Source organism: Grammomys surdaster, unplaced genomic scaffold (assembly GCF_004785775.1).
Source record: "Grammomys surdaster isolate TR1022 unplaced genomic scaffold, NIH_TR_1.0 165, whole genome shotgun sequence".
In the NCBI taxonomy this organism is placed as follows: domain Eukaryota; kingdom Metazoa; phylum Chordata; class Mammalia; order Rodentia; family Muridae; genus Grammomys; species Grammomys surdaster.
Genome location: NW_021604613.1, coordinates 4163534 through 4190479, shown reverse-complemented (window position 1 = coordinate 4190479; position 26946 = coordinate 4163534). Strand labels below are relative to the sequence as shown.

General features: G+C 37.2%; 1 protein-coding gene across 1 annotated transcript in view; it reads left to right on the top strand.

Annotated features, from left to right (window-relative positions):
- The window catches only part of Tmeff2 (transmembrane protein with EGF like and two follistatin like domains 2), a 253052-nt gene that overhangs the window by 15517 nt on the left and 210589 nt on the right, over positions 1-26946 (top strand). Inside the window, exon 4 of the mRNA XM_028765682.1 lies at positions 205-231. Within this exon, the coding sequence (XP_028621515.1) occupies positions 205-231 (27 nt within the window). The remainder of the gene's footprint in view (positions 1-204; positions 232-26946) is intronic.

The window sequence follows — 26946 nt, the reverse complement described above, 5'->3', positions numbered from 1 at the left end:
TAGTGAGCAAGTTGATGGTGCAGCCTGTGCTCCCCACAGTCAGGAGGAGAAGGCAGGGGGAACAAACTTCAAATCATCCTGGGTTACACAGACCCTGTTTCAAACCGATAAGACTGGCAACAAGAGAGGAAGCCTATCCTTGAAAACTCATTGTTTAATATGTTTTTCAAGCAAATATGAACTGGTTTCTTTTTTCCTTCCCAGATGCAGGATCGGGATCTGGAGATGGAGGTAGGAGGAGCTGCTCTCCTTTTGTATTGGATGTTTCTGTGGGCTACTGTGGGCTCTTGTTGATGGATATTATTCCAAAGCAGACATCTAAGAGAAACCTAAATTTTGGATTTTAAGAAAGGAAAGCTACATGACAAGTTGTCCTGTTAGTTTGGTTGCAGTATATGTTTTGTTTTTGGTTGTTGTATCTGCCATGCCTATTTTTGAACTACTCGGGAATCACACCCATCTCATTTCACTGCCCTCCTTCACGCACTTTCTTGTGTGTTGTGCTGAGTTTGAAACAGATACAATGTCAAAACACATACAAATTTGTTGACATGTTTAGTAAGACAGATGGAATTCAAGGAGAAAATTTTTAAATATTTCATTTTTAAATATACAATACTGACCTCAACCAAAAAGTACTAACATTAACATGTAAATAATTTCCCATATCACAATTTAAGTCAAGACATAAGAATAAAAAGATGAAACAAAAGTTAAGTCAAAGACATCATGACATTATAGTTTCTTCCCTGATGAAATCAATACAATGTGAACTTTACTAAAATGTGATATATTTTTATTTACTTTGTTTTGCTTGACAAGAGTCCACTGTGTATCCCTGGCAGACATTGAGCTCTCTGTGATGACCACTCTGGTCTTGAACTCACAAAGATCTACTCACCTCTGCCTCAAAAACAAAAATAACAACAACAACAAGAAAACAATAAAACAAAAAACTTGGCATACATGTTGCAACCTAACATGCCCAGCCAGCTAAGAAGATGTATGCTTGATTGCTTAATTCTATTTCAAGAAGTATGTGAGAGAAAGGTAGAAACTTATGAGTCCCATCTGATATGTTTACAACCAAAGGAATAATTATTTTTACATTAAATGTCCTTGTAAATATCCTAGATGCTTTTCCATATGAAATCCCAACTGCCACTTTTATCTACAGAACACAAATAAAAAACAAACCCCAAGATATAATTATAAGATTAATAAAACAAAAATGGATTTGAAATATAAATATCATGTCAATGATTTCTTAGGCTGTATAAACTAATTACATCATGATTCAGTAATAGGAAAGGTGATGAAACTTAGAAAGCTTTGTGTTCTGGAAGCTGGAGACGCAATGGTACACATTTTATGTAGCTTGGGAAACTTGAGTTTTACAGAGAGAAAGGCTTCACTAATTTAAATAAGCTACACCTAGAGAGCACAGAGTTGCACCTTTTGCCCACGCTAAAACTAAGCAGAAGTCAATGTTCAAATACAGACTGTTTGATGACACAGGGCTCTGGGCTGCCACCTCCATTTCAACAGGCTTTCTTTACTTGTAAGAAATCAAATAGCTCCTTCTCCTAAGGTGATGAATATAGAACTCTCAAGAAATCTTCCCAGAGGCTTTGAAAGAGATAGCTTAGGAAACATTAAGTCTTCACATAAAGATAGAAAAAGACAGTGCCTTTAGCTTCTCCATTGAAATATTTAAAAATCAGTCCAGTTTTAAAATCTTGCTTTGATAGCAAGTTGTTTCATGCAAAATTCTGTACAGTTGCTGAACATTTAGTTTAGTTTGCAGACTAATCTGGCAATCTCTTTATTGAGACCTAACTATTCCACTGTGCACCCAACAAGTCTTGTTCTTTGGCTAGCATGATTATAAAGAAAACAGAAATGATTCACAGAACTCAGAATGTCTTCATTGTCCTGCTAAATTTCCTTCATATACTTCCTGCCAGCTGATATCCCCACCCAGCATGTATCTTGTTTTGCTTTTAAAATAAAATCTGTGTGGTCCGTGCAGGTGCTGCTTCCTAATTTTCAGCAGTTGATATCAGCATAGGAAAATGGAACCAAAGCCATGCCTTTGTTACTTTGTTTGGTTCCTTGTGCTCTCCTTTGACCTTGATAAGACCTTTTGTTTTTTTTTTAAGGAAATCATTTTCCTCTCACAAGTTGGTTACATGATTCATATTGAAAGGGATACATCACTGGAAAACACCTTTTCCCAATTTATTTTTTTTCTACTATTCTGTTGCCTTTGCTTTCTCTTTCACCTTAACTACTCTTTTCGATTATAGACTACTTAATAGTAGTAAATTTTAAAGCTTAAAAAATAGTTGCTACAATGGTTGAGACAGAGTCTCACTTTGTAAAATGTCTGGCCTGGACAGACTCACTAAGTAGGTTGTTGTTGGTCTTGAACTCAGAGCATTTCTCCTGCTTCTGCCTCCTAAATGTTAGGTCTAAAGACAGGAGCATCCATATCTGACCAAATTGATTAATAAGATATATTTACTTTTAAGAAATAGGGCATGTAACCCTTTGAACGCATCGTTCTCAACCTTCCAAATGCTGTGACCCTTTAATACAGTTCTTCATGTTGTCATGTCCCTGACCATATAATTATTTTTATTGCTACTTCAAACTGTAATTTTTCTACTGTCATGAATTATAATGTAAATATTTCTGGAGATAGAGGTTTGTCAAAGGAGTCACAAAAATGCTTTTTTTGAATTCTGAGTTATAATCTTTGAAGTAATAAATGTTCTGAAAAATTTAGCAATATGAATAAAAGTTTTAAACTAGAAACAAAACTGGGATGTTGGCCAGACTGCATTTCCCCCAGCTTATCATTATTGTATATTGTATTTGTATCCTATGGTACTAACAGTTTTGAATTTTACTTAAACTATTAAATAGCCTTGTAACTCCAATGATAAACCTGAGCTTAGATCTCATAGCCCTTGGGTTGTCAACGCTGGACTTGGTTTACTGAATTTAACATGCTTAGAAGGAGACTGACTTTTTAGTAAGAGATCCTAACAGATTTCAGTGAGCCCAAGCTCTTCCTTTGAATGTACTATATATGGTTGAACATCCTATGAGTGTTCTAGAGTGAATATATAGGAACTTGATCATCTTTGCTAGTACCGTGGAAGGTTGATGGTTGTGTTTATAATGCCTAATCTGACAGAAAGTTCACGTGATTCTTGAGGAGTGCCTGATATGACTAGTGAAATAAGCAAATGTGACTGCATACATTTGCCATGGGTTGCTACCATGAATGTAACGCTTAATCCGCAAGGACACATTTATTTTTAAAATTCATCAATCTCCATGCTTTATATTGGCTTATGCTTTTAAATGGATGAGTAGCACATTAGCAAAAAAAAAATTAGACATGATTACTTTAACAATAATTTAAGCTTTATTCATATGCCCAGGACATAACTGTCATTTACTATGATTGAAGAAAATTCTTATCATAATTAAAATAGATATAAAGTTTTTATAAAACTAGCATTGTATGAAAGGTTTTAACTGTTTTAACTGTTCAGGTCAAACTTTTGAAATCATTCAGTTTGTTAGGAAAACATGCTTATTGTGTCTCCAACATAATCTTTGCCTTTTGTTCATCCATGAAGGGGTCCATGAAGGAGGATAACCTCCTCACATGAATAGTGAAGGGTGATTTTACCCATTTCAATGTTTTTATCCTTATCTTCTGGCAAAATAAGACTTATAAAAATAACTTACATTGTTAGTTGTGAGCATAAGTGTTATGGAGTTCTATGCTGGGTCAAAAACCTTTTGAAAAGTCATGAGTGCCAAACATTCCTTATGAATAGGTTTGTACTTGGAGAAAACAGTCATGATGAACTATAATTTTCTGTTTTATGTGCTAGAAGGTAGTGTGTGGACCCCACTCCTGAGAACTTGAGAAAGTGGCTGAATACAATTAGCAACTCAAGTGCCCTATGTATGTATATGGAGAGTTAGTGCTGTAAATAGGGAAGTGATTGTGTAGGAGGGATAAGCACTGCCTGTATACCCACAGACTTGCTTAGGCAACAAATACTGCAGGAAGAAAAAGTAGTCAAGCATCCTCCTCTCGAGATCTGGGGCTCTGTGAGTGCTGAGTGGATCATTTTAAGCTAAGCTTTTCCGCATCTTTAAGCTATATTATAAACACAAAGTTTTGAAGATTTTTTTCCTTCATTCCTTTCCAAAGTACTTTTGGATTGCTTATATTCTCATCAAACTCCTAAAGAAAAAATCCATCCACAAAATGAAAACCAATCATAGCATCTAAAATATTTGCAGATGTGCTGTCCTATTATGCATGATGCTAGATACACAATTGACTTTTAATAACATCTTCTGAGAGGCCTACGATATTTGAAGAATTTAAAAAAATATATCTGAGATCCATGCTATAGATGCAAAGGTATATTTTTATTTCATGGGGACAAGGATGTACTTAGCCAACCTGTAGTACTGTAGGGTTCTGCATTTTTAGGAAAACTTAGTTATGTTTTCTTGAAAGGAATTTTCATTAAATCCAAGCTGACCTCAAACTTGAGCTCCTCCTGCCTCAGTCTCATTCTCTGATATTACGGGCACATATTACAACACTTTGCTTCTAAGAGAAATTTTAGGTAGATTAATATTAGATATGCACAGTAACAAATTGAATGTATATCTGGCATTTGTACAGTTCATATGACTTTTAAAGTAATTAATATTGTGATGATTTTTAAAGTAGAAAGCCAGTTGATATTTTGTTTTGGTTTAGTGAAAAAAATCTCTTTGTCAGTTGCCTTGATACAATATCCCTCAGGTTTGCCATAATTAAACATTTACTTCATATACAATTAGGCAACAACAAGAAAGGTTTACATCACAATAAAATATAAATTTCAACTTCTATAGCTGAGCAAATGGGTTGACAAAAACCATTGTAAGAAGTTTGAGAGCTTGAAAGTTGTTTTTAAGCAGTCTTTATCTTTCTCATGTGAACTGATTGATTTGAAGTCTACTATTACCTGAGCACAGTGGTAAGATTTTTGATATCTGTGATGCCAGTCATGATCATTTTATTCTGCTCAGAAATTACATATTAATTCTCCTTATTGCATACAATGGGAAACATTATGATGCTGATTATAAAAGGGAATAATCCCCAGCACAAGTAAAATGTTAAATACACAGGAGATAAAATAAATGAATATTCATTGCATAAATTGCTTTTATGTAGGAGTAAGTAATTTTCTTTTCCTTGTTTCTGTACTCCTCCCTGGCCTCAACAGTATTTTTGTGCCTTCTTCAGTTACTGTCACAGTCAAGTCTGGCAAACACAATCTAATTGGGAAAGATTTTCTCCCCATTGGGTTCACACTGAAGCCAAAGTTTGACAGATAACAATAGTAAGCAGCTCCAGCCAAAATAGTGATTCAATAAAGAAATTCCTCCAATTGCACAAGATCTGAGGTCTTCCAATGCAATTCATCCAGGGAGTAATCAGAAACAATGCTTTCTTCCATCTTCCACACCCAAGAGCTGCTGCTCTTCTGCCTAGAAATGAGCACATGACTATCTAAACCTCAATTGAAATCTTATCTTCTATGGTTTGGAGTCCATGCTTCTCTTTACCTCAAAAAACAAAGAATTTGGAGATAGACTAAGGAAAGAGAAGTAGAAGAACGCAGAATATGTATTCGATGCCAATATGGGGAAAACTATAAGAAGCAAACAGAAGGGGAAAAGCAATGAGAGTGGTGGAAAGACTATTGAAGGGGGACGAAGACTTTGCTGTGAGCATGGGTGGAGGGCAGCTTGATTTCACACATGAATTCCATTTTACAAATAGAACATAGTGTTCTTACAATAGAGCACTGACAGTCTCTCAAGTTCTAGATTGTCTGGGAGAACGAAATGAATACTACAAACTTCCAGGCAATCCAATTGGGTTTATAGAAATTACAGGGAAATAAAGTTAATCATCCTGTGCAGTATGGCAGAAATGGGTTTGGAATGTTCATCCAGAGACTGGCAGTCTAGATTTTTAATTGGTTTGAAGGATATCTATTAAGATTTCTTTTTTCTTTTTTTTTTCTCTTGGTCTCCTTAGAGAGTGATTCATCTTATTGTTTAAACAGGCTCATACTACTTAGGGGAAGATAATCACAAACTAAAGCAGAGAACTTTGAACTCTGAGAAATTAGCACTAGAGTTACAGGCATTCCTGTTACCTTTTGCTTTGACTCCTATTTTCTCTAAGAACATAATTTCTATGAGGAGGCAAACTAGAATAACAAATTGTTTAATTACTAGTCCATGATTTAAAATGGTGCCAGACTGGGTGTGATGGTATGTAACGACCGTTTCTTTTGTAACGGCCGGTTCTGTTACATTGTAATGGCCCGTTCTGTTGTTCTGGTCTGTAGGTCAGGGTCTAGCAAGAGAGTGAGTGGGGACGGAGGAAGGGCGAAAAAGGGGTGAGAGACACAAAAGATAGATACAAGACAGAGTCTGGTCAAGTCTCTTCAAGTCTCTTCTTTATTCTCCTCTCTTCTTCTATATTCTCCTCACACACATAGAAAAGAAATCCTGGGTATTTATACCCTTTACCACGTGACTTTGCCTCGTGGCCAAGCTCAACTGAAGCCATTATATCACCTGTCTTGTAGCCATGGATACCAGGAGCACCTTGCAGCTGGGGGCACTAAACAGTGTAACAAGATGTTTATCAGAGTGTGTTCAGTTATTGTAGGCTGCTGAAAACAAGTCTCTTGTCAGGGTATATGGCTCGAGATGGCTGTAAAGATGATAGCCACTTTCAGCTAGGAGTCGGCTCCCAACAATGGTACAACCTTGTGGTCCTAGCATATTGAAAAGCTGAGAAAGGAGGATCATCTGTACTTCACAGCGAGTTCTAGGTCAGCTTGGTCTACATAGCAAGACTCTAGATACAAATGCATAACAATAGTATTGACTCTACGGTAATAAATATGAATCCAATAGTTTCCATAGTTAGGGACACAGTCATTTTTTCATCTAGAAAGAAACAATAATTACAGGATTGAGACATAAGATAGATGAGAAAAAGCCAGAGAAACTACAATTATACAAGATATGGAAGAAAGACTACTGACAAAAAACTCAAAAATAATTGTTCTCAAAATTAAGTGACAGGCATATTGCCTCCACTGAAAACCAAATAAAGATGTGGGAGTTCAATTTAGGCTATTTGACATATTTTCAAGAAAATATTGTCATCAGACCTGTAAGCACTGTTACTTTTCTAAGTGACTTCATGATTTTTAGAAAGAATATTTTAGTATAGGTAGGAAATTGTACTCCAGTTCTTACCAATATCCAAATATGATTAGCTAAAATCATACATATATAATTAGTTGCAAACATTTTATGGTTTATAAAGACCACCATCATAACATTAATTTATTTAAACACAACAGCCTTTGAACTCACAGATGCAGATAAGAAGGAGGGCCATCCTAACCATAGCCCAAATGACATATTCATGGTAACTTATCCAGTCCTCAAACTTCAAAAAAGAAAGAGCCATAGACTGCCTATGAGAGCAGTGGTTTGCAATCACTACACCAGACCTAATTTTCTATTTTAATATCCATTATAAATTTTACCCAGACTCTTAGGGAAATTTCTAATCCCATCTTCTTAGCCTCTTCTGTTATCACATTTTCTTCTGAAAACACCTGCTCGTTTTGAACATGAACCGTCTGGGTTGGTCCTGTTCTTGTCTGTTACCTGTATTATGCACTCAGTCCAGACCTTGTGATTAGTGTCTATTCTCTTCGTTTTATTTTCTCCTTTGTTCTCCATCTCATGATTTAAACATTTTCTTTCTATAGTATTGAGTAGCCTTTAAGTTTTTGATGAAACATATATTAGGAACATGGCAATAACCTGATAAGGCAGCAGTTCACAGCACAACTTGAGGATCTCAAGGCTGTGTGGACTGTATTGTAACCTTCCACTCTCCAGCCATACTACCCTGAGCAAGTTACCTAGATTCGTTTTTCTCTTCCATAATTGGCAAGGTTTTTAGTCAGAACTATCTTGAGGTTAAAATTTTGTGTGCCTGAAGTTTAGTGAGTAATGCCTTAGAATAATAGCATCTCTAAGAACGAAGGGTATAAGGATAAGAAGAAAAAGATTTTAAATTGGTACAGTGAGATAAAAGTCAGAGCACAACCCATATGGAGTCCCCAAGATGAGAGGGCCTCTGCTTGTCCTCAGTTGGAATGATGAGCTCTGTCCTCATATTCCACTACTGATCATCTCTCACATGGGCAATTCACAGAAGATGCTGTATAGTAAGCCATATGAGTTTCTTTGGCTGCATAGCTCACACACACAATCACACACTCCTCTCGCATGCATACTCACACACAACATTCTCTCACACACTCTCACACTCGCATGCACACACACACTCACTCTCACACACATACACACTCACACACTCACATAGACTTACACATACACACTCACACACTCACATAGACTTACACATACACACTCACACAAACAAATAAAATATCTGGTATTTTAAGAAGGTAAAATTTCTGTTGTTGTTGTTGTTGATTTTGAAGAGGCTGCAATATATTCTCCAGACTCTGCAGGAGTCCTTGTCCACCTTAGACATGCCCATCTGCAACTTTTTTGATGGGTGTTGTCTTTAGTGACTAAAACCCTAGTTTTCATGTCATCAAGTATAATGTCCTCTTTTATTAGAGTTTTTATTTAAGATTCAGTTTGATAGTTTTAAGCAAGCAGAGAATTCTCTTACTTCCAGACACTGTTTAAGGCGAAGGGATGTCTCTGCATGCTGCAATGCATGCCCAATCACATTGACTTGGTTTCAAATTTGGATTTGAAAATAGAGCTTTTTAAAACTGTACTAGATGTACATACATATTGTACCATATGATTTCCAATGTGTACTTAACAAAGAACAATTTCATTTTCTCTGGCAAATTACATATTACATACTTGTCACTGAGGAAGTCTAAAAGAAATCCAGGAATAAATAGAAAACGCTATATTTAAATGTTAGCTTCCTTTTTCAACAAATGAAGCCTAAAGAATTATGTCAGTACTCCTCAGTTATTGGACTGATTCTGAAAACAAAGTAAACAACAACAAACAAAAAAGCCATTTTACTGTGAAGTGATTGGTTGTCTCTCTCAGAAGAAAAATGAAAGAATAATTAGTTGCATATGAAATAATGTTGACTCTGAGAAGCTGTTCTGTGGATAAATCATTGCAATGGATCCATTCCTGCCTGATTAAATAATATAGGCTATAATATAAACTTTTCTCTCATTTTCCAGTTGTATATACTGTTTTATTTTAGGGCATGGCTGACTGGGGCTCTGTCCTATCATTTTCTTCTCTTGGTGCAGGTGGCAGACAAAATATCTTATTGGTACTATCAGTTAGAAGAGGCAAACATATCTATGTCTGCATAAAATGCAGTACAGTAGACATTTTGGCCTTGGCTCTGCTGAGAAACAGTGATCATGGAAGCAAGCAGTGGGATAGAGTGAGCACCCTTCCAAACACTGACTGTCCCCTCCAAAGACTGTGACACACAAAGCAAACTAAGTCTTTTAGCAAGTAAGATTCCTAACATACTGATTTAAATGCTACTGGTAGCAACTTAATGATGCATTGAAAACAAAGTACCATCATTTCTGACCCTTCATAATGTAGTATGTGATCTAACTTTTAAGAGTTGGAGATTTTTACAAAGTTCAGGATTTTGTTTAGTTTCTCAAAAGACAACCATCATTGCCGCTTAAATGTGGTGATCTTTCAAAGTAGATGTTATTTTCAAATATAATTAAGAAGAGACACAGCTGGTAGTTTAAAAAAAGAATTGCTAATAAAGTTATTTTACTGTATCTTAAATAGGGGATAACAGTAAATACTTACATCCTGGAAGTCCATACTCACGCTCTTTGAAGTGTATACAGCACAACTATGTCCAGGCATCAATTCCAGAAACTCCCCTGGCCTTTCACTAAGAAAGCTCCCTTATGTCAGGATGTGTCAGAGATAGACAGCAAGTTCAGTGCTATATATTAACACACCATGGATTTCCTATGGTGAGGAGTTCTCAGATCTATGTCTTCCAGACCCTCCATCAATCTTCCAGCTTAGCTCCTTGGCATCTCCTGTCTATAACAGTGGAAAGTACTTCTTAGCAGAAATATCTGCTCCCAGATATCTTACTCCTAAAACATTTCTTCAAAGCACACTGAGAATATGCATAGAAAATACTTACTTAAGTATATTATTCTTTTGCTTAAGGTTCAGCAACAGCTCTCCATCCTTTTTTAGAGTAAAACTCAGTGGTCCTGTTAGGTTTTACAAAAACTACCAGCATTAGTTCATTGTCTTCTTCTCTAACATCAACATTTATCTTTTTCTATCTTAGACTTGGCTCATGAGTGCTCTTTTTCACTAATGGAGAAATCCTTCTCATGGACTGCTTAAATCCTACTCATATTCAAAAATAAATTGGAGATTATGGAGTTATCTGAGGTCTCCATAAATTCTGATCATGGATTGGTAACTTACCAGACTTACAGGGGTCTTTTTGAGAGGTTTCTATGACCTTGTAGAACAAAGGCCAAAACACTGTCTGGTTTTTAAAAAAAATTTATAAAATTATATACATGTATATTTATATATAATATGTGGTGCGTTTTATAAAACCAAGGATATGTTTTGTAGAGCTCGGTATGATGCAGTGGGAGGAGTTGCCTCAGCGGGTCCATGCTTAGGCATCTTCCCCCTGAGGTACCAGCCATTGGACGGGTAAATATAGAATAGAGTTTATTTGTGGACATGGGAAGGGAAGTCGAGAAGGGAGTAGAGGCAGAGAGAGAGAGAGAGAGAGAGAGAGAGAGAGACAGAGAGAGACAGAGAGAGCAGAACATGTAGAGAGAGGAAAAGAGGGGAAGGATAGAGAGAGGAAAGGGGTCAAAGAGAGCAGAGGGGGTCAGACAGAAAAAAGGGGCAGAGAGAGCAAAGAGAGGCCAAACATTATCTTTTATAACAAGCTGGGCCTACCTGGCTGTTGCTAGATAACTGTTAGCCGGAGTCTAGGAATGAAAGACATTGTGTGTGTGTGTGTGTGTGTGTGTGTGTGTGTGTGTGTGTGTGTGTATTATATACATTATGTATATAATGTATATACACATATATATTATATACATATATGTGTATATATAATTGTATATCATATTTACTATATATCACACATATGTACATGTACATATACATATATATGTATATACGTGTGTATATATATATATATATATATATATAATGTGTGTATGCACTCACTCACGCGTGTGCATACAGACACACTTTTGTGTGCATGGATCCATGCCTCAGTGTGCACCTGTAGAAGTCAGAAGAAACCTGCAGGAAATGACTTCCTTCTTCTGTCTCATGGAATTTTGAGAATAAAAGTCAGTCATCAGGCTTGGTGGGAGGAGTCTTTGACTACCAAGCCATCTTACCCCTTGGTTGCCTTTATGTGCATGTGTGTGTATTTGTCCCTTAATCTACTTTAGCTCAGACCTCAGAACTTTGGCTTTTGAACATCTGGAAGGCCAGTCGCACAAGTTTTGAAAGGAAAGCCATGAACTAGGGTTTTAACTTTGAGTGTAAACATTTAGGAAATGTTTATATGAAAACACGTAGATTTTTTAAAATAAATCCTAGTTTGGTCAAGACTCACTTTCTTAAACCTTGATTGAAATAAACCTCTTGTTGTTTCTGTATTATATTCACAGTCACAGTCATGGAAACAATTTGTGTGTAAGTGTGATAGTGGCTGTTACGTCCTATACCTCATTCATAACAGAAGACCTATGAAGTCTAAGGGTTTCCTAAGACAACCAAGACCTTAATAGTAATGTCAAAAATGTCCTCATTCCTGAATGTTTCCTTTCACATAGATTGCTACAGTTTAAGTTATTTTTTAAAGAAGGTAAATATGAAGGGCTTCTTATGCTAAAAGAACTATAGATCTATTTTAGCTTAAAATATTAAATAGCGACAACAAAAACATTATTTTACTTTTCTCTTCAAATCTCTCTTTTTTAAATTCTCTACAAGTGTCTTTTGTCTGAGCACAGCATCATAGCCATGCTTCAGTTATGGGGTGGATACATAGCAGAGCAGGTCCTGAGGCATATGGCCCAACCATGGTACAAACAAACCAGAATAAGTCCTGAGAAATAATAAACTCAGAAATAAGCATCATTTCCATGTCCAGGGCCTAAAGAATGTCAAGGAACCCCATGGAAACCTTGCAAAAACAGGACATGTTTCCTTTGCAATTAATTTATTTGTATTCCATAAAGTGTACTCTTACTAGTTTCACAGTGGCGTCTCCATGCCACATTCCTGTCGATTCTCCATTTCCCTCACATGTCCTTCCGAACAAACAGCAGGATGTGGACCTGTTCACCTGTGATGCATCTCATTTTCCAACAAGCAGCATGTGCAGGAGAAATAATTGAAGTTAGTCTACAATGCAGGCGGGTTAGTTTAGAGGTAATTGGGTTGATTATGCCCTATGTGAATCCTTTATTCAATAGCCAAACTACTTATCAAAATACCAAATGGCTTTGGCCAAAAATAATAATAATAATAATTAGCATCACTTGGAAATCCATTTGATGCTATTGTTTGCTTTGGCATTAAGTCAGTGGAGAGGAGGTCGTCTTCTGAGTTTCCAAAGAACTGCAATGGTTACCTTACACGAATATATGCTGGCAACCAAATAATATTACTTAGAAAATGAGACATTGATCATTCCTTACATCCAGACAGTCTCTCTATATAATGAAAGAAAGTGTACCATGCTATGATATTCTGCCTTAACTTATGAAATAGTCAAAGATAAATACACGGGTAAGCCTCTGCAGGATATAAGATTCTAGTACAGATTATTTTAGAGTAAGCATGCCATCATCATCAGACTAGAAGTAAAAACTCTACCACAATAGCCTGAGAGAACAGCTCCAGTACTGTGTAGGTGTCTGATGACTGTAAGGGAGTGGTCAGCAGGCTAGCCAAGCAGTGCTGTCGACCAGGATGGCTGTAATTAATTGATGTATGCATAAATATAGAGGGCCACTCTTCTGCATTCCCCTTGTTGGTAACCGAGACTCTCAGTGTAGATGGATGAACACAGAGACAGATGTCTCTCCTCAATCCTCTGTCCTTCTGCTCTTTTGTCCACCAACTTAAAGTCAAGGCACATTTCCCATCCTCATGTTTTTCTTTCCTGTCAACCCCCCCCCCAACCAGGTAAATAAGGAGGACAAGATTGTAATGCTGTACTTAGCTTGAAAAGATGCCCAAGAAGGATAAAAATAAAAGTTTGGAAGAAGAATTACAACAGCAAGAGAGGACTTTTCAATACAAAATATCACCAAGAGAAAGCAGTGTGCTCAGTGTTTTGTAGAAGAATTTGAGTATTCAAAAAGGTAGAGTTTAAGTTATTTCAGAGTTGAAAACACTATATTGGCTTTATACATTTTAATTCTTAATATTTCTTTTATATTAATAGCACAATAGTACTAACAAGGTACTTCTCCATTCAATTGTTGCTTGGCTTGCAATACCTCAGTTTTCAGAACAACAATGTGCTCTAAATAAATTTTTTCCTAAATTTTGCTAACACAAACACACACACACACACACACACACACACACACCACACCGCACTTTATCTTTCTAATGTTGCCAGGATATACTTCATTGGGAAGAAGCATAGGTTTCGTTCTTAGCAAACAGAGTCATGTAAATTATCTAGTGTGCAGAGTGAGTCTAGCTAGATTACGTCCCCTAACCAGGCAGCGCAAATGGTTTTCTGAGGAACAGAAAAACCTGTGGACACTGCTGTGCCAGAGGCTGTCCCTGTAAGTGAGGGTGAGGAATGTGGGCATCTTGACTCCTTTTTAAAAGTCTCATATAGGTTGCTAACTAAGTGCAGCTTGCTTGGAACGTTTACACTTTTACCACTTGATAATCTTGCTCCAGGGAAGAAGCATGACTGTTCACTTTATGCCTTCACAGATGTGAGGCTGCGAAGTCTCACCGGAAGGGTGGTGTATTTTGTTTAATCTCTATCTCTTTCTCTCACTGTCCCTTCCTTCTCTTTTTCCCTCTCTTCCCCCTCTCACTGTGTGTGTGTGTGTGTGTGTGTGTGTGTGTACATTAAGAGGATATGGTCAAGTTATTTTTAGCTTTACAAACATCCATACATTATTTTGATCTTGTTTCTTCCCTTCCTCCCAGTCCCCCAGATCCTCCTTACTCCCTACCTATCCACCCAACTTCATGTTCCTTCTCTCTCCTTGGCTCGAGACACTGAAAATAAAAAAGAAACAAACAAATAAACAAAAACAAAATATTTTTGAAGATTATCAGAGAATGTATATGTGAGATTTTTCTTCCTGACAACCAGGAATCAACACCTTGTTGAAGGAGAGATAAAGCACAGTGTTTTCCACTGAGGTGTTTCCCTGGGCGGTGGTACCAGGGACTTGAAGTAGTTTGATATTCTGAATGGGCTTTTTCAAATGCTTGTAGACAGTTTATGAGAACAAAAAATTGCAGGCATTGGAAACTCTCACGTTTGACAATTCTCCTAAATAACAAGCTTAGAAAATGCTGCACAGTCCAAGACCACTAAAACAAGTAATGGCAAGGCGCTAAGTTCACACTAAGCTGTGCTTCATATGTAAACATGGAAATATTTTTCTTTTTTCCTAACTAGTTTTCCAATAGATTGTTTTTTAATTGAAAATAATTTTTATACAACATTTCTGATTCCTGATTCCCCGTCTTGAACTCTTCACACATCCCCACATCCCCACATCTTCCCCAACTCTCCACCCATCCAACTCCACCTTTTCTTTCTTTTTAGAAAACAAACATGCAAGCAGAAAAGCAGAGAAACCAGGATAAGGAAGAAACACACACAAGCAAAACTCATGAAAACCTGAAATTGCAAACAACAATATATAGTCAATGGGCCAGCACTGAAAAAAAAAAAAGATGATGTGAGACAAAAAACCTACAAAGATACAAAGATATCATTGACAAAGATACAAAGATATCATTAATAAAGATACTTTCATTGGCCACCTGTGCTGGGTATGGGTACCTGCCCTTCCCTGTGCTTAATATTCCCAGTGAGACATCAGTAATGGAAATTATCTTTATTATTATTTTGCAAGCTTGTATCATTTGGAGAAAGTTTCCTGGGGAAGATGAGGGATTATATCTATTTCCCTGTCTCAGCACTGAGACTCCATCCTTCTTGAACCTGTTCAGGCCCATGCATGCTGCAGCAGTCTCTGCAAGTTCATACGTTTAAACCTGGCATGGTAACACAGGGCTGAATCCAAGCATTCTGAAAGATGAGAATAAGGAACTCACATCTGAGAGCGATGTTGGAACATAGAGAGAATCTGTTTGAATAAACAAAAATTGAAAGGAATCAACAATCGTTGCACACTCTGGAAGGCATTCCTGCTCCTATCGTTTGTTTTCTGGCTGCTGTGTTCTAAGTAGAGTCCTCTCTGCCACACTGGGTTCCAAAGCATGTGGAGACGTGAGTGGCTGGCCCCACCTAGGTGTCACTTAAGCTTCAGAGAAAAGGTATTTTAGGTTAGAATCTTAAATTTAAATTCTACACAGAAATATTTTTACAACAGAAATAATTCTCCTTTTTCTAGATATTTCACAAATATTTACTTGTCTTTGTGCAGATTTGTAGGGCAATTCTCTTCTGATGGTAGGGTAGAAATCAGGTATGAAGGAGGGTGTGAGGGGTAATATAAGCAGGAGACATAGATGACAAACATTTTATGTTTTGCAAAAATTCATGTTCAGAGCTATTTTGGTGCATGCAACCTATTTGTAGTATTGGGTTTTGACTATTTAGCCAACAATCAAAAACTCCATCTGACTAAACACACTAAAACACTGCCCACTACATCAGGAAAAAGAGGTCAGTGTCTTCATTGCAAAACAACTGTATACAATGATACCTATGACATTCTGGATTAAGAATCTGAAGACCTGAACTTACACAAGAGGCTCTGTTATTCTACACAGTGTTCAAAATGTATCTGTTTATGCCAAAATTTGCTTTTATTTATTTATATATCTATCTTGGTAAAGGAACAGAGCTCATTTTCCAATTCCCCTCTCAGCACTGGGACCCTATCTAGCTGGAACCTACGCATGCTGCCATAGTCTCTCTGAGTAGCACAGGGGTGTGTGCTTGTATATGTGTTACTCTGAAGTCAACAATGTCAGGTATCTTCAGTTGCTCCCCACTGCAACGTTTCAGTGTCTTAGTGAACTTGGCATTTGCCAATTCAGTTATAGTGTCCCGTGGGCAAAGCCCCAGGAATCTACCTCCATCTGCTTCTCTAGATCTAGTGTTTCGGATTGAGATCAGTGACACCTCCCTTTACAGACTGAGCCATATCTCCTGCTCCAGGGTTCTTCCTCCAAACTTAAATATATCTTCCTGATAGTTTCTGATTAGGGTTTATCTCTAAATATCTCAAAATTAAAAATAATATTTCTAACATTCTTAATATACAGAATCTACAGTTAATGATAATGAAATGTCTTTTGAAAAAACTTCCAATTTTTGTCCCTCTGGTATAATAACATCTGAAAGATAAATATGATGATTCCTTAATACTTCCTGAAGTTATTGATATGACAAAAGTATAAATGGAAAAGTGCTCCAAATAGTGTATTAATATTAAGCATTATGCCTTCAGATTGGGCAAATAAAAACAAATGTGTGCCTATTGTGGTCTGATTGCTTATATTCATGTATTAAGTAATTAACATGACTCTTCAGGGAATATAGGTCATCTCTATTTTAAATTGTGAAAAGAAGGAGCACAAACAGTATTTGTTCAACATTTTGATATGTTGTTAGGAACAAAGCCAGCTTCCTTGGGCTCTAAAATTTCCCTTTACTTCATTGTTTCATGTGTAAGTTGTCTTCATAAGTTTAACATTAGGGACTTAAAATAGAATGCTGTAATATTTCATATTAAGGCTTCTTAATGTGATTGGGAGTAAGTTATTACTATTAAAAAAATTTTTAAAAATCAGCAAATTTGTGTGATGTGACTTAGGCATAAAAATGAGGGGAAGTATACACACACATACACACAACCTGGTAGTGTTATTGATTACATAATATGCATTATTCTATTTTTCTTTGTACTTTCCTTGTATTGGTGACATTGGCTGTGCCATATTTTGTACCAATCAAGTTTAAGAGACAAAAAGAAAATCTGAGCAAGAATATTTCAGAGGGTAACAATTAGTTTTCAGAAAATAAAAGAGGTCCTATAAGACAAAACCTCTCTCTTGGGAAAGAAATAAAATTTCAACTGTATTATAAGAGGGAAAATCAGCAGGTAAATGTACAGAGGCAGGGTGCTCAGGACAAATGCCAGGTCCCTAAGTGTAGTCACCTGTATTTGATGCCCTTGTAGTCTTGGGCATTTGAATACTTAGTTCCCAATTGGTGCTGACTGGGGAGGCTAAAGAGGTGTGTCCTTGTTGGAAGAGGTATGTCACTGGAGGACTTTGAGAGTTCAGCCCTATGCTCATTCGGGTATGCTTCCTCCATCTGTAAGCTCTCAGTTCCCAGCTGCTGCACTCCTGTCATGGATTCTTCTCCTTCAGCAAGTTTATTCCCCGATAAAGACTCTTCTGAACATTGTTTTGATCATGGTGTCTTATCATGGTAATGGAAAAGTAACTAATACGTCATGCAAGATCCTAGAAAAGTACCGGGGCAGAGGGGAGTTCAGCACCTAGTAAAGTACCAGGGCAGAGGGGATTTCAGCACCGGCTCAACAATTGACCAGAAAACCCTCAGCTGAGTCCTGAGAAATTTGTATTTTGATCAGGGTCATTAAAATGTTTTAAGGACAATCTTTTTATTTGTGAAAAATATTGTTCTGGCCTCCAGATGGAGAATAAATTGTATGTGAGACAAAATTGAAGCAAGATGCTAATAAAAAGATTGCCACAGTGGAACAAGGAAGGGTGAGTCCACACAACCTGAGAGTTGGACAAAGAGGCAGTGAGGAAGTAACAAAGTACTTTCTCTTCATGTATATGCTAGTATGGTTGTGAACAAGTCTTACTTGCCAAAGTAATGAAGTATATAGACACTCAGGAGGTAGACACAGGAGGATCAAGTTCAAGTCACTACCCAAGGCTGTGCAGTGAATTTCTTCCTGACTCAGAACAAAAGAAAAGTATTTGGAAAGGGTAGGAAGATCAACAATAACCTCATCTCACCCACGTTCATCACAAACCAACATATTGGTTTAATTTTAAAACACGAATACGCTTCATAAAGAGCACTGTTTAAGAACCAAAAGCCCTTGTGCTGAGCCCAATTTATTCATCAAAGGCAATTTTCTCAGACTTTGAGAAGCAAACACACTGATGTGCTTTGGAGTTTTCAGTTTGCTGCTTTTCAATAAATTTGTGTATTCTGACGCTTTTGTTTTTCATTTACTGCTTGAAATTTATCATCAACAATTTTAGCATCATCTTCTGTATGGCAGTAAAAGGTAGAATACAATAATGGAGAATTCAGTAATTTGGCTTTTAAGTGGCCTTACGTATTTATGTTCTATGTAGGATATGTAACAGATTGTGATAACAGAATCAGTTATAATCAAAGTGCAGCCATACAACTATAGCAGACACCATGGCGCGGCTCCCTTTGTTGATCGAGACAGAGCGGGAATGCCATCTTTCATTGTATTTTCTCTATAACAGCACATCGGCCTCAACACCTTTGTCACGTTTCCCTTGTACTGCTACTGCAAATGTCCCCACAGTAGCACTTTACCTGTATTTGTCATTGATTCTTGCACATTGGATTTTCTGCTCTGCAGACAACTAATTTGAGTGGCTTGAAATATAAAACTCACAGCTTTCCCCTTCAGTGTCCCAGTTCACATAACAATATACAAGTCATTTCCCAGTGCAGAAAACCCCAAGGCCCTCCGACTTTGTTCGGCCTCCGTGGTGCTACATAATTTATTTTATTTCTCTGAAGCCTGCAGCGTTCCTCATGTGCTGCTAAGGGAGGAGATCCATTGTCAGTGTGTAAGCACCCCTTCAGTTTAGCTCTGCTGACTTCTCTGTCTGCATGCGAATGTGGACTTGGTGTCTTGAGAATGACAGTTGTTTACTTCACTCTTGAGTGTCTGATCTTGGGTGGAGACTTACAGGTTGACTCAAATATTTATTAACATGTCTTTTGCTGTCTTTCATGGAGATCATTCTAACGTGAGGAGATGTGGGTTTTTTATGCTTTGTTGTATTGGTTTTGGTACTCACAAACTTCTTTAGTCTTTCCTTCTCTTGAATTCTAAATTGCAACTCTTTTTTTACCCAGCTAGTCCCAGAAACTATAACCTTGTTTGATTCCTGAAGTGGGAAGAGTGTTGTACCAGTAGGGGGAGCTCACACCATGCCTATTTTATGGGTTGGCTTGAAGTTAATTTTGTGGTTTTGTATAGTTAAGGGTGGAGCTGGTTTCCCTTTAAAGTCAACAGTTACTAGGGTTTGGAATATAAGTTATTTCTTCTGGTTGAAAAGTCAAAATAATCTGATGTTGTAAATCTCAAGTGCATTAACAGTTTTAGTCTTTAGCTAATGAATCATGTGGTTGAAGTCGTCAGATTGCTGAAGATTGAAAAGATTGCTTTAAAATATACTGCAAGGTCTCTTTCTTTGGATATGTCCTCAAATCTCTTCCTTCCAGGAACAGTGGCCATAGGACTTGGGCTGAACATTTTCTGTGCTGATGACTGTAGGTCAGTATAAACAAGAATGGTACTCACATCTGGCTGTGGATGTAAGTGTGAGCTTAGTTTTTTCATAGATAACCCTAGAGTAATTTATACTTGGGGCTATTGGTATTTCTTACTAAATTCGCATAAAATGGGATTAGAAAGGCACACAGATCTCAATTAACTCTGCCATACTCAAATCAGCAAAGGACTCGGAGCCGGTATCACTCCAATAAATTTTCTTTTCCAAGGTTGTTATTTTTGACTCTCCTTTGAGATGTTAGCAATTTTCCAAATACTGCCTACAATTTCAGAGTCTCTAAGATGGTGAACACCGAGCACTTCTTCATCTCATACTTTTCTGCAGGCATTTAATGTGTCCTCAGAAAATGGAAAAGGGAGTAACATCTTCTGTTTGTTCCTTTTCCCCACTGTTGAACATCTGTCTAATGTCACGCACAAGGATACCCAAGACTCTGCTCTGCCCACAGCAAACTCATGATCTAGAGAATGTACCATTCAGTGAATTGGGAGAAGGAAGGTTCCAGAGTGTGTTCTCTTCATTAGAATAAGAGATCATAGTTGTCTCCAAACTGGCCCATGTATTTGACTTTCAAATCATCACTGAGTCAAGAAGCTGACTAATTGCTAACATTATGCCTAAAAGATCTGAAAGTCTGGACTAGAAAGTATGTGATGCCTGCCTCTGGATGGATATTAATTATGAAATCACTTATGTCATAGAATTTTCATCTAAATTACTGTGCTGTTTCATAGGTTACATGTGGTTGGAACCCTGGTGTGGAAGAGGGAGGGATAATGGAGAGAAGACTATGAGGTGAGATAGAAGCTATTGAAAGACAGAGAAAGGTTCTCAGGCATTTGCACTGTTTCCTCAGGGTGAATGCCACAATTGTCTAGCAATTTCCTAGCAATAAAATAGCTGTCTTCTGACTGATGAGCCTTTAGCATGACAGAGTGATGACCTTAGCCTGGATTCTCAGATTTTAATAGCTCTGTGGTTCCCATAGGGTGAAGCTCTTTGCTCATTGCTTTCTTTGGCTTACACTTTCTTCTCTGTCAGTGATACTCCTGTGTACTGTTACCTCATTAGTGTTTGATTCCTAGAGCATCATCACTGCTACAGTGTCTCTTTCTGTATCACACATTTATTTTAGCTTGCATAAATGTAGCAAAACAAGTTGTTCTGTGGACAGTGTTTTCTTACAGGAGTGTGCCTACCACAGCAATGTACAGAGCCTATGAAATCACAATACATACCTGGCTTCAACTTCAGAACCCTCTGCCCGGTAGAGAAACCACATTTAGGATCCTACACATGATTTGGCATTTGTAATAAAATAATTTTTTTCTAAGGAAGTCTCTTTCATTGTACGTGTTTGAGTTCCACAAGAATTTAGATCTATCATTAAATATGGTGTCTGAGTATTTTCCTCCCTCTACTGCTCTGCTGCTGTTCTGTGGCTGTGGTTCTGTAGGGAACTATACTAATGATCCTTCTGTTAATAGAGAGGTTAAATATATTTTAGTCTCCTGGGCAGTTCCTTAGTTCATCATTGTACCAGGAGCCAAGCTGAGTGGTTTTAATAGCTTTGTCAATAAATCTTACAAAACGTGGTATCTTAAGCCTATGTCACTTATATAGAAATTATAATATAGACATTACAGTAAAATACTCAAGAAAGTGAGCAGTATTCGAACCAAACAAAATGATATGACAACCCATTAATAATATTTATCAAGTAACTCATATCTTAGACGTAGATGTTGAATTGATGCTAAGTTTCTTGTGAAATTACCCAGTATTTTGTGAAAGCTTCAGTTCCCAGATACCTAAGCTTGCCTGACTTCAGAAATATAAGGCTTTTAGTGTTTTAGAGAGCAGTTCAAACACAGCATCTTGACTTGATCTTGGAAGATTGTGGCAAGAGGATGGCAAGTTTGAGGCCAAACTGAGCTGGATAACAAGACCCTGCCTCAAAGTAAATCAAAACAGAGAACAAGCAAGCAAATAAAAACCAAATCCTTTCCTGAAGCAGTGATATTATATATAAACTATCTTTGCATGCTGAGCTGCTGCTGCAGATACAGCGACTCCTTTTGGGTTTGTTGTATATCATTAAGTCTCCTTTCAGAAAGCAAAATTTTAAGTTCTTGGTTCTGACTTATATGTCTCCAAAAAACTAATTTAGCTAGTGACTGTCATTCATTAATTCTACAGTTGGTAGACTAGGCCTTTGTTCAATATCTGGGAATAGAGAAATGAAAAGCTAGCAATTGAGATAGTGTGTTAGAATCTGGTGAAGTAGGGCAATGAGGTCAAAGACACTGGAAGAGGAACAAAGGCCATCGAATTGTTTATTTTCTTGAACTAGATATACAAACTTTTAATACAAAGCAGTAGAGTAGGCTATTGCTCAAACGGATTCCTATGGCAGCTCTTTGAATTACCAGATTTATTAAATGGGAGGGCCAGGTCACCTATGCAATTGTATAAACTGAACATGAAATCATTAAAGATTAAGTTTTCTGTTATTCATATGGGTGTCACTAGCATAGCAAAAGTAGCACATTTAATTCCCAGAATCACTGGTTCATTGTAAAGATGAGTCATGTTGAACTAAAGGGACCATATTTTAATGAACCAGTCTGGATACAGAAGCTCATCTATGCTTAGCAGCAGACAGCCTGGGGAAAAGGAGACAATCTATTTTTCAAATGAAAAATTAGTCCCCAACGCTATTCTTCTGTCTTAATTTCCTTCTTAGCACTCTGTGCATTCTTCCTTCTTACACTCCCTTTTGCCTTGCTGTTTCCTTAAAAACAAACCATAGACACAGAATATTTTCAATTCTTGTGAGTGGAATTCCCCATGTGACATATGTTAACAAATGACCACCACCAAATATTTGTTGTATACCTATAGTTTACACAGAATCTAACATTTAAAATGATTGTGTGTTCTTGGGGATACTTTTATACTCTTTGGAGAAGATAAAAACTTACAGGAGTGGACTTTTCAGGCCTTAAGCATGGCATGTCCTACAGGAGAGAACAGTCCATACAGGGTCATAGTCAGCAGGGAGGACTTAAGAAAGGAGGTAGAATATGAAACAAACATTAAAGGGTCATACTTTTGTGACTAATTCAACATATTTTATCATTTTCCAATTTTCTTTCCCTTTGAAATCTACAGGGTAAAAATTTCTTAATAAGAAATACATAATTCAACCTTGTGTTTATTGCTCTATCCAACAGATCAATTTATGAATAATTTTGCTGTTTTATATATCTAAGAAAATATTCACATATTGAAACCTTGCCTTTGAGTCTCTCATGAGTTCTAGATGTAATAAAAGATTAAGATATGAATTTTAGTGTCAGTGAAACGTGGTAGAGACAAAATGAAAAGGAAATGCTAATTTTCAGTATTTTTATTTAACAATGATTAACTGCCATGGTTTATGATATTCTTATTATGTAAATCTCTTAAAGTAGATTTGAATGTATGATTTTCTACTGAGTATCAAGTAATGTCACCTTTAAATTATGTTAATGAATAACTTTGAGGTCTGGGATTGTAGCTTAATTGCTACCCTCGGGGATGACTAGCATGCAACCCAGGTGGTGGCACATGCCTGTAAATGGAGCTCTCAGGAAGTAGAGGCAGGAGGCTCAGGAGTTCAAAGTCATCCTATATTAGGGAGGCTGCTTTTAAGTTTAAACTTGCTACAACCTGTAATCACCTGCAAGTAGAGTCTCAATTGAGAAGTTGTCTAGATTAAGTTGTCCTGTGGGCATGCCTATGGAAGACTGTCTTAATGTTAACTAAAGTAGAATAACGTGGCCTAGTGTGGGCAGCACTATTCCGTATGCAGTGGGTTCTGAAATACGTAGGCCAGAAGCACAGGTCCATTCTTTGTTCTTTTCTGAAAACATGCTGTGACCAGTTCTTTGAATTCTTGCCTTAACTTCCCCTTGGTTATAAACTGCAACAGCCAGATGAGCCATTCCTCACACACATTTTTTTTTGACCAAAGTAATTAATCATAGTAACAGAAATAAAATTAAATCAAGTATATGTTAAGTTTAAGGCTGCTTTGGTCTGCATAACAGAGAGGGAGTAGAGAGAGTGGCTGAAGGAGAAAGGGAAAGGGAAAGAAAAGAGTAAAAGGATAGGCATGAGTCAGTTTATTTTAATGTTGTGGTTGAAAAATTAAAGATAATAAACTCAGGGTCTCTAACTTTTTAATATAATGAAGCTACAACCACAGAAACATCTGTAGAAGTGATGACCTTTAAAATGAGTTCTGAGTTACAATTTCACAGTAATGCTATCAATGGCAGTTTTTGGTGTTGGATTTTTTATGTAGGGTGTGCGTGTGTGTGTGTGTGTGTGTGTGTGTATTTCTGTGCTTTTTCTTCCATTTTTTATTTAATGCTTTTCTGTTTCTTTTTCTGAAAAGACAAAGAAGGCATGGAGTTGGTGAGTGGGGAAGTGAGGAGACTCTGGGAAAAGCTGGATGGAGACCATGTGCAACATTTATTTTAAATAGTAATACTATTGGCCAATAGAACTTTCAAAAACCTGTTTCGCTCTTTCTGTAAAAGCCAATATACGACTATACAAAATTCCTTGTATCATTTTGAAGTTGACATTTAAACAAGTAAACTATTACATGGCTAGATCGTCTGGTTCACTCCTTCAAATGACTCATACTAGGAAGCCATCCACACCTTCATAGGACACACAGTAGAATGGCATGCACACTTTCATATGACACACAATTTGATGCACACACACTCATAATGTCTTGGATGTCCACTCAGTGGGGCAGGATCTTGCCTCTAAGAAACAGATCCGAGTATTGTGAGTCAGTTAAGAGTTTAGAAAGGCCAGATGAGGCAGAGGAAGTGACACAAGTAGCCAGGATGATATATGACAGCAGAGCCTTTCTAGGGAACACAGAATTCAGCTTGGCTAAAACGTAAATGCAAGAAGTGTAGAGGTAAGGATAACATTAAAAATCAGTCATGTTAAGATATCGGATGAATAAGTATCCTCATACTTATAAATTCCTCTTATAATCAAAGGTTTTTATGCATTTGTTTTTTGTATTTTGTTTGTTTGTTTGTTTGTTTGTTGACTTTTTGGCATTGTCAGTAATCAAATGCTACTATTTCTTTGGGGGTACTTTTACTAAAACTCAGATAATGGAAGCAGGAGCAACAAGTGGTATAAATAAGCTTAGATGCACAGAATAAATGTCAAGAGGACCTTTCATTCTTCTCTCTCTCTCTCTCTCTCTCTCTCTCTCTCTCTTTCTTTTTTTTTGTTTTTGTTTTTGTTTTTGTTTTTGTTTTTGTTTTTGTTTTTCGAGACAGGGTTTCTCTGTATATCTCTGGCTGTCCTGGAACTCGCTCTGTAGACCAGGCTGGCCTCAAACTCAGAAATCTTTCTTTCTTTTTATTGGATATTTTATTTATTTACATTTCAAATGTTATCCCCTTTACCAATTTCCCCTTTGCAAATCCCCATCTGATTCCCCGCCTCCTGCTTTGTTCCTTCTTGTGGGTTATATCTTCTTCGCATATATAATAGTTAATGTAGCATGTACTTTCTATTACCCCGATTTAAGCTCCAGGTGGATCATGCTACTAGCCCCTGCTGTGGTTCCCTTGGTTCCTGTGGATGAAAGACACACACACACACACACACACACACACACACACACACACACACAGTAACTTCTTTTTAATACAATTTTTAGCTCAATGGCTGGGCCTCCTGCTGCTAATGTGCCCTTTCCCTTACTCCCAGATCAACACCTCTGAATCTTCCCTCAGCTTAGTTGCTCAATTATTTTTACTCTCAGCTCAACACCTCTAAATCTGCCCTCAGCTTTGTTATTCAGTTACCTTTAGTCCTAGCTCAACACCTCTAAGTCTGTCCTTAACCTAGCTGCCTGGTTACCTTCTCCTTGCTCAGCACCCTAAATCTGCCCTTAGCTTAGATGTGTTTCTAATCTCCCATCTGCTACCCCAGGCCCAGTTGTGGAATCAGCCAAAGGCCATTTCATCTGTGATTTCACATGGCTGGAGGCTCCCTCCCCTCTGAAGCATGACAAATACTCTTTTTCCCTTTCTGTTTCTCTTAGCCTTCAGGGATTACCTGGAAATCCGACCTCTTCCTCCCAGCCATTGGCCACTAGCATCTCTTTTGATTGCTCAAGAACCAATTGGTGAACAGGACCTTTAAGGTTAACATGCAGGCAGATTCCTGATCAAAGCATCATAACCCCTCCCTACAACTTAAGAAAATATGGAGTCTTTTTCTTTCTTAATAGCTCATTCTTCCCTCTAACCAAAAGCTTCCTGCCTCAACCTCTGCCCTGCTGGGATCGTGTGCATGGATCACCACACATAATCTTTAAATGTGATTTTTTTATTTAGTTTCAGTTCATTACCTTGTCTAATTATGCAACAATCTAAATGATAGCCATATTTTTGTCCCTACTTTATACCTGGAACATTTGAGAAAGAAGAAAAATATATTTGTCCTATATTTGCAGTTTTCTGGGAAACAGAAATCCAGATTTATACATGATTATATAAATGTGAAAGTGAATTCTTCATCAAAAAAAAAAAACCCTCATGGAACCATCAAAAAAAAAAAAAAAAGAAAGTGAATTCTTTATACTCTAATGTGGTTTTACAGGACATTATGTGTACCATATCTGTGAGTGAATACTCACTATTCTAAAGTAATTTAAAATTTTAATTAAATCATCCCAAATGGTGGCAAGGGAAAGTTATTGACTTCCTTATATTACAGTAGTCATTCTAAATATTCTAGGATGTACACAAAAATAGTTTCTAAGCATCTTGTCTATAGGTTCATACACAAGCTGCATCTCAGTCTAACCTCAGAATAGATTAAAGGACAAGTGGGGACATTTAGAACTCT